The sequence below is a fragment of the Pseudophryne corroboree genome, chromosome 6, assembly GCF_028390025.1.
Source record: "Pseudophryne corroboree isolate aPseCor3 chromosome 6, aPseCor3.hap2, whole genome shotgun sequence".
NCBI lineage: Eukaryota > Metazoa > Chordata > Amphibia > Anura > Myobatrachidae > Pseudophryne > Pseudophryne corroboree.
Window position 1 is genome coordinate 34,741,767 of NC_086449.1, and position 8,667 is coordinate 34,750,433.

General features: G+C 42.0%; 1 protein-coding gene across 1 annotated transcript; it reads left to right on the forward strand.

The window, feature by feature from the left end:
• The first annotated feature begins 306 nt into the window (after positions 1–306).
• On the forward strand, positions 307–8,457 carry LOC134934193 (extracellular calcium-sensing receptor-like). The gene is made up of 5 exons (XM_063929683.1): positions 307–552; positions 1,792–2,622; positions 5,545–5,772; positions 7,321–7,444; positions 7,529–8,457. The coding sequence occupies exons 1-5, from the start codon at positions 307–309 to the stop codon at positions 8,455–8,457; spliced, it is 2,358 nt and encodes a 785-aa protein (XP_063785753.1).
• The last annotated feature ends 210 nt before the right edge of the window (positions 8,458–8,667 follow it).

Here is an 8,667-nt window from a genome sequence, read left to right on the forward strand (position 1 = left end):
AGAAGTTGTTAAGGGAGGAATAGTTCAGGGTATTGGAGGCAGAATATGAAAAACAAATTTGAGAATAAGGAACAGGTCAGGGTATTGTGATTGGAGAAAGTTAATGCTATGCCCCCGTTTTACAATTTTGGTTCTACTTTATGACCCACTAACATTTTACACCCCTTTGTTTACTGAAAGATTCCAAAATGCTTGTCCTTTTTTCCTTCAACACTCATTACTTACAGTACTTAACATAATTGCATCAATTATCTTCTTAGATTTCAATTGGAAAAATATATTCATTTATTGACCATTCCGTATGCAATGAAGGAGATAAACAACAACCCAAACATTCTCCCCAACATCACCTTGGGCTTCCAGATTTATGATTCCTGCAAGATGTTTCAGAGGGAGCTTGAAGGAACTCTGAGGATTGTAACAGGGCAAAGCAGAGCTATCCCCAACTACCAGTGCCGACAGCGTGAGCAACTGGCTGCTGTCATTGGCCACTCTTTCTCAACATTTTCAATCCTTATGGCCCACATTCTGGGCCTGACCAGGTATCCACAAGTATGTTTTATGACGTAACTCACAAAACCCATTCAACTCTATGGCACTAAGAACACAGGAACATAAGCACAGAGGAACATAAGGAAGGATTCAGGGTTATTGACTAAGTAAACAATTTCTACACACATGTACAGTAACTTACAGTATTATAGTCACTGTTTTACTAACTCCATATTTTGTTCATGACACTGACTGGATCTGAGACAGAAATACAGGTGATCTTTGGCCCAGAGTCATACTGTACATCTAGATGCACGTAGCTTTCACTAGTAAGCAGAGATGAGCAAATCAATTTGGCAAGTTCTAAAATGATGCTGAATTCACAGATGTTCCATCTGCTAATGAGTGCAAATTTTTATAATTTTATTCCACTGAAGAATCCAGCTTGCCTTCATACTTTGATCCCAAACAAACCAATTATCAAGCATCAATGGAATGTTGTACATTTATAGCCTTAAGAGATGAGATTAGAGCCCATCAGACACTCATTGGGGCAGATGTATTAAGCCTGGAGAAGGGATAAAGAAGTGATAATGAAGTGATAAAGAAGTGATAAGTGCAAGGTGATAACGCACCAGACAGTCAGCTCCTAACTGTCATTTTTCAAATCCGTAATGATTGGCTGGTGCGCTTATCACTGCTTTATAACTTCTTTATCTCTTCTCCAGGTTAATACATCTGCCCCATTGTTCTTAGGTTGTAGAGGAAAGTATCTGTCTATACTCTTTGTGAACGTATCCACAGTATTGATTGTAAAGTTTATTTAAAATAATGTTCACATTGTACTATTTTCATACAGTGCTGAAATAAACCCTGTTGAAGCCCTTAGGCAATCAAAATCTTGGTGCCCCCTTGTAATTTATATCCTAATAAGTTTTTCATTTTACCAATCAATAGTCTACAATCTGGAAACTGTAATGTGAATCTGATGTATATGGCTTATGTGCTTTACGTTGTTAATGGGTACCTTTAGAGAAATTTTCATTTCTTGGAGTTGATTTTTTTTCTATCTTATGGAAACAATTTAAGAAAGCTTGTTTGTAATTTTCTTTCAAGATCAAATCAATATTATGTTGATCCGTTGTCACAGGGCTCCTAAATGGCGTGGGGCCCACAGGCAAGTTGCAAACATGACTATGGCAAAAGACAATAATGATTAGAAACAGCTACAAAGAGTTTGCCCTCTTGATTACACTACTAACATTAAAATAAAAATTCCATTATATGTTTTTACAACAGATCAGCCACTTTTCAACCAGCTATCTTCTGAGTGATAAGACACAATTTCCGTCCTTCTTTCGGACTGTGCCCAGTGACGCTTATCAATCTCTTGGATTGGCCCAGCTTGTGCTGCATTTTGGATGGACATGGGTGGGAGTGATTGCTGATGCCAGTGATTATGGGATTCAAGGCATTCAGGCTCTTCGACAAGAAATACTGAAATCTGGAGCATGTGTGGAGTTCTTAGTATATATCCAGAGCAGTCGCCCCGATCATAATATTCCACCCATCATTCAGACCATCAAGAAGTCAAAAGCCAAGGTTGTGGTTGTTTTTGCAGCTGAAGTTGATGTGATTGTTTTATTTGATGAACTGATAAAGCAGAACATAACAGAGAAGACTTGGGTGGCCAGTGAGGCTTGGGCAGCGTCTGCCATGTTTTTACCAGAGAAATATTGGAATCTCCTCTTGGGAACTGTAGGCTTTGCGTTAAATAGTGACTTTAGCCCAGGGTTCCATGAACTTATTGACCAGATTGGAGTCCCCAGACGATCACAAGAAACATGGGACCTATTGTTTTCCGAGGACAATTTGAAAAATGCATATCTAGATTTCAATAAACTCCCATCTCAAGTAGAGCAGATGGCAAATAACAGTGCAGGGGAAGATGGAGATGAACATTTCAGAGTTAATTTAAATAGTGTATCCAGCCTAAGACATATATATGCGCTCTACTGTGCCGTGCATGTGATAGCTCAGAGCTTGCATGACCTTGCCATGTGCAAGGCAGGGAATGGACCCTTTGTCAACAGAAGTTGCTCAAATATATGGAGTTTCAAACCATGGCAGGTGAGAATCTAGCTGTTACAGTATTGTTCGAAGAAGATTGTAAACTCTTCCCGCCTGCATTACATGTCAGATGCTGATGGTGATTGTGATTGGATGGGGAAATGTGAAAAGTTAGGATGTATTCATTGTGGAGTAGAACATAGTATCTATGCAGGAGTGCGTCTTACATCCCACCACCAGGTGGGGCTATTTCCTTTCTGTTTTGCTTCAAATTTTTGCCTAGCGCTATCATAGCTGCTTTCAATCAAGGCTAATTTATAAAAGGCCAAGTTGGGTGTGGATCACAAGCCAGCCCATGTATAGATGTTCCCTTCTGTTTTTCTGAAAGGTGAGTGATTTTAACTGCAATGTAATGGTGTGTTACCTGTATAAGCTAGTGTAGAGAATTGGGCTACCTGGATGGGAAGCGGTTAAAATACCGCCAGTCAGGATCCTGGCAGTCACAATACCAATGCTGGAATCCCGACATGAGGTGAAATGCCGCCACTGGACTACCGACGACACAGGCTATTCTCTCTCTGTGGGTGTTCACGACACCCATAGAGGGAGAATATAATCTGTGGCGAGCACAGATAGCCACCGTGTCCGCAGCATGGCGAGTGCAGCGAGTTCGCAAGGGGCTTTCTAGCACTCGCCCTGCTGCCAGCATTCTGGTGGATGGGATCTCGCGATCATGCCAGCTGACATCCTATCCGCTGGTAATCGTACGTATCCCACCTGGACGATGCGCTGCAAGCTTAAATGTTTTTATCAAAATATGAACAAAATCCTTATCCTTTTATTTGCTAGATTCAAACAGATGTGCAGTATATTATAAATAGCGCCAACAACAAAAGTTTTTCTTTTTGTATACATGAAAAAGCAACCAGTATTCACTCTTCATGCAAAAAAATAAAAACAAACAACATGGGGGGTCATTCCGACCCGATCGCTCGCTGCAGTTTCTCGCAGCGCAGCGATCGGGTCAGAACAGCGCATGCGCCGGCGCCGCAGTGTGCTGGCACATGGCAGCCGTCGTTGCCTAGCGATCGCCTCTGAGGCAGAGGCGGTCGCTGGGTGGGAGGGGGTTGGATGGCGGTGTTAAGCTGCCATTTAGTGGGCGAGGTCTGGCCAACGCAGGTGTGGCCGGACCATTGGTGGGGCGGGCCGCGGCGGCTGCGTGATGTCACGCGCAGCCGCTGCGGACCGGGGAGCGACGAGTAGCACTCCCGGCCAGCACGCTAAAGCTGCGCTGGCCGGGAGCTACTCTTGAAGTGCAAAGGCATCGCCGCTGTGCGATGCCTTTGCACTTCTGCGGGGGGGAAGGGGGGCGGTACTGACATGCGGGGCGGACTAGCCCTGTGCTGGGCATCCCCCGCATGTCAGTGTGAATGATCGTAGCTGTGCTAAATTTATCACAGCTACGATCAACTCGGAATGACCCCCATGGTTCTTTAGAGTGCAAAGTTGCTCCTTTTTTAATGATTATATATTATATATAAATCATTAATAAAACACTAACTATGCATACCCAGTACACTATATATTGTACTGTACATCTACACCATCTCTTTATATACAAACAGGTAAGTACCCCCTAGCAGCAATGTATGTTCAATAAGTCATTCAGTCTTAAAATGTCCATCAATGGGGGTCATTCCAAGTTGTTCGCTCGTTATTTTTTTTTCGCAAAGGAGTGATTAGTCGCTAATGCGCATGCGCAATGTCCGCAGTGCGACTGCGCCAAGTAAATTTGCTATGCAGTTAGGTATTTTACTCACGGCATTACAAGGTTTTTGCTTTGTTCTGGTGATCGTAATGTGATTGACAGGAAGTGGGTGTTTCTGGGCGGAAACTGGCCGTTTTATGGGTGTGTGTGAAAAAAACGCTACCGTTTCTGGGAAAAACGCGGGAGTGGCTGGAGAAACGGAGGAGTGTCTGGGCGAACGCTGGGTGTGATTGTGACGTCAAACCAGGAATGACAAGCACTGAACTGATCGCACTGGCAGAGTAAGTCTGGAGCTACTCAGAAACTGCACAGAGAAGTCTTTTCACAATATTGCAAATATTTCGTTCGCAATTTTGATAAGCTAAGATTCACTCCCAGTAGGCGGCGGCTTAGCGTGTGCAAAGCTGCTAAAAGCAGCTTGCGAGCGAACAACTCGGAATGACCCCCAATATCCTTAAGATGGTCTGATTCTCAGTATTGCAGTAAACATATATCTTTCATAGATATTCTTCAATGACATTTAGGATAAATATATTTCTGTAGTATAGGAATCCACTCCTTCTTATTTCTGGTGCTCATCCATGGAACAAGTCAGTATTTATTTATTATTTACTAACAGTTTCTTATATAGCGCAGCATATTCCGTTGCGCTTTACAATTAGAACAACAGTAATAGAACAAAACTGGGTAAAAACAGACAGACATAGAGGTAGGAGGGCCCTGCTCGCAAGCTTACAATCTATTGGGAAATAGGCATTCATACACAAGGATTGATGCTACCTATTGCATAACAGAATGCTTCCAATTCTGCAAGAATTGCATGTAAATAAAAAATGTATTATACATAAACTAAACTAAAACTACCATATAATATGGAAGAGATCTTACAGATGAACTGAGTACTGGAAGGTAGATAAAATACAACTTATACAATTGCAAGTGGTCAAGATAGGTGAACTGCAAAATGGAAGATGGTTCTCTACTGGACCCAGTACAGATACTCCCACTGTTATCCTGTACGGACACCACCATGCTGTTGTAGCGGCACTTCCTATACAGATCCCACAAGGTTGTAGTGGTATCATGATGACTTTTTTGTTTATCAATTTTTTAGACCATCGCATGTTGATAGAGATTTAGGAATTTTCTAATTCTATTATAAACTGGAAAGCTATTATTGGAAACAAGTCATATTTTCTTTGCTTCCCCTATAGATTTTACACTATATGAAGAAGGTGCGGGTGAAGCTAAGCAGTGAAATTGCTATTTCCTTTGATGACAATGGGGATCCTCCTCCTGTTTATGATATTGTCAACTGGCAACTAAGTCCTGAGGGCACAATGATACAGGTCAAGGTGGGAAGATATCATAGCACAGCTGCCAATAAACAAGTTCTGATTATCAACATGAGTGAACTACAATGGTCTTCTGATAATCAAGTGGTAAGATGTACTGTACTCTTTTATCATTACTTCTAGAAACATAGGTTTGACCAAAAGAATGATGTAGAAACACCCTCTTGCATTAGCTGCAAAAATTCAGTATTCATTACAGATAATTACTCTAAAGATTAAAAACATCATTAACCCCTACAGTGGCGGGTTTTTCGAATTTGGTAACACCTCCCAGGGCAGGTTTTTAATTTTTTTTACCCGCTCATTGCCAGGGGTTTCATGCGCGTTGCCAGGGGTTTCATGCGCATTGCCAGGGGTTTCACGCGCAGTGTCATGCTTTATGCCAGGGGTTTTATGCTCTGGGATCCATGCTCGTTGCCATGGGGAATGCTCGTTGCCTTAGGGAATGCTCGTTGCCTAGGGGTAGCTAGGGATGGCCAACGACCATCGATGATTCAAAATCATTGATGGACTATGACCGATGTCAAATACTTTTACCATCGGTGGGGGAGAACCAGATGGTTTCCCGCCATTGATGGTTTAGTGCTACTGAATTTAATTTTTTTTCTAAAAGTGTCCCCTGACACCCACTAAGTCACGCCCCCATGTGTACTGTAAATGAGGGATTACCATCGATGGGTAAAACTATCAATGGATCCATTCCAGATGGATTTACACTATCGAGGTTATCCATCGATGGATAACCCACTGATGGCATCCTCCAGTCAGCATGTGCTGGTGGGCACTAGCCCGCCAGCACTAACATCCTTTCCCCCCCTCCTCACTTGTACTCTGCTCAGGCGGTGGAGTTTTGTGGAATGACGCGATCGCGTCATGATGTCACGACACGATAGTGTCATTCACCGGGCTGGCCGAGCAGAATGTAAGGAGGAGGAGGAAGGGGGGAGGGGGAGCAGTGGCATGCCCGGAAAATTTCCAGGGTTGCCAGTCTGCACAGCGCAGCTGGTCCTGGAGATTTTCCGGGCATGCCACTGAAGAGGTTAAGTGATGGTAATATGTTGTTTAACCCTCAGTTATGTGTCTTTGGTTATTGCTTTAGGCAAGCCTCTTAGGTATAAAACCCACAATTTAGCATAATTTGGACAGAGTTCACCTTGGAGGCTATCAGTAGACTTTAGATATTCCAGCAGCAGGCTTCAGGCTGTGGGGAAGATGTGTCTTCTAAAGAGGGTGAGTTAAGAAGTTGCCCATAGCAACCAAAAAGCTTATATCAATTATCAAGTACATTTTCTAAACTAATAGCTGAAAGGTGCATGATATATCTCCGCTTGGTTATGGGCTTCCTTGCATTGGCCATGTTTTAAAGCCACAATACTTGAAAGTTTATGTGAGGAGGCAGTTCCAGTCAGTGGATTGCTGGAAATAACAGTCCCGAATTACCATGAACAAAGCTTAAATGTTCAGAGTAGGTTAGGAACTGAAAGATCAACAGCTAAAAAGAACAGCATTTTTTTTTTTTAGGGACTACTGTATGCCATATTTTATTCAGTATTTTCAATTTTAGCATGCCATTTCTATGTTTTGTGTGTAGTAAAAGAGAAAGTTTTTCAATAAAAATTGTTGTTTTATTTCTAGGTCCCGGTTTCTGTCTGTAATGCAAATTGTTTGCCGGGTTTCAGAAAAGCTGCCAAAAAAGGAGAACCAAGTTGCTGTTATCAGTGTGTCACCTGTTCCCAAGGAGAAATCTCCAGTCAGAAGGGTAAGTATTCAATAAACGATACAACTTATTGTGAACACAGTGGTATTTGATTTTTTCCAATGGCTTTTTTTTACATTATTTCAGACTCGGGTGAGTGCTTGAAATGCCCGTGGAATCAATGGCCAAGTCAAGATAAAGACAGATGTTTGCCAAAAATTACTGAATATCTAAAATACGAAGAGCCATTGGGTATCACATTAACAACCACCACTGTCAGCTCATCCTTTGTACCTTTAGCTATTTTAGGGCTTCTTATTTCTTACAAAGCCACTCCTGTAGTACGAGCCAACAATTATACCATCAGTTGTCTTCTCCTGATCTGCCTTTCTCTTTCCTTCTTGTGCTCTTTGGCCTTTATTGGCTATCCTCAACATGAGAAGTGTCTTTTACGACAGGTTGCCTTTGGTATGATATCTGCTCTTTGTTTATCATGCATATTGGCCAAGACAATCATTGTTGCAATTGCATTCAGGGCTACTAGACCAAACAGTGATTTAAAAAGATGGGCTGGTCCTTATGTCTCCTGTAAAGTCATTAGCTTAGGAACGTTCTTCCAGTTCCTGATCTGTCTCACTTGGCTTGCACTTTTCCCACCTTTCTCTGAATATAATGAAAAGGTAAAACCTGGAGTCCTCATTCTTGAATGTAATGAGGGCTCAGCCATCGGCTTTTGGGGTACTTTAGGGTATCTCGGTGTCTTGGCTGTGATCAGTTGTGTTGTTGCTTTCTTGTCTCAACATCTCCCTGACAGCTTTAATGAGGCCAAGCTCATTACCTTCAGCATGATAGCCTTTCTCAGTGTCTGGTTGTCTTTCATCCCAGCTCATATCTCCACCAACAGCAAGTACACTGTGGCCATGGAGATTTTTGCCATCTTGTCCTCCAGTTGGGCCATGCTCTGTTGCATGTTTGTGCCAAAGTGTTATATAATTCTATTCCGCCCCACAGAAAACACCAAAAAACATCTTATGAGGAAGTTCAGAAAAAGAGCCAATTATATTATGCATGTCTGATTGGACAGGTGGAGCAATGTATACATTTTTTACCATTTAGTAATAACAAAATCAAAGAGGAGGATCTGCATTGTGTTTTAATATTCCTACATACTCTACTGATAACAGAACAACAATCATGTTTAAGGATGAGTGCTATATAAATCACTTGGCCCATGTAAACTTGGCACTGTAGTTCAATTAAATAATTTATGTTGTTTGGAAATTGGA

Bases quoted from the DNA above. Each gene is read 5' to 3' on its own strand.
- LOC134934193 (XM_063929683.1), top strand. From the start codon at position 307: ATGAAGGAGATAAACAACAACCCAAACATTCTCCCCAACATCACCTTG. The intron at 553-1,791 runs GTATGTTTTATG...TTTTTACAACAG, and splicing joins GCCTGACCAGGTATCCACAA to ATCAGCCACTTTTCAACCAG. The intron at 5,773-7,320 runs GTAAGATGTACT...TTTTATTTCTAG, and splicing joins GGTCTTCTGATAATCAAGTG to GTCCCGGTTTCTGTCTGTAA.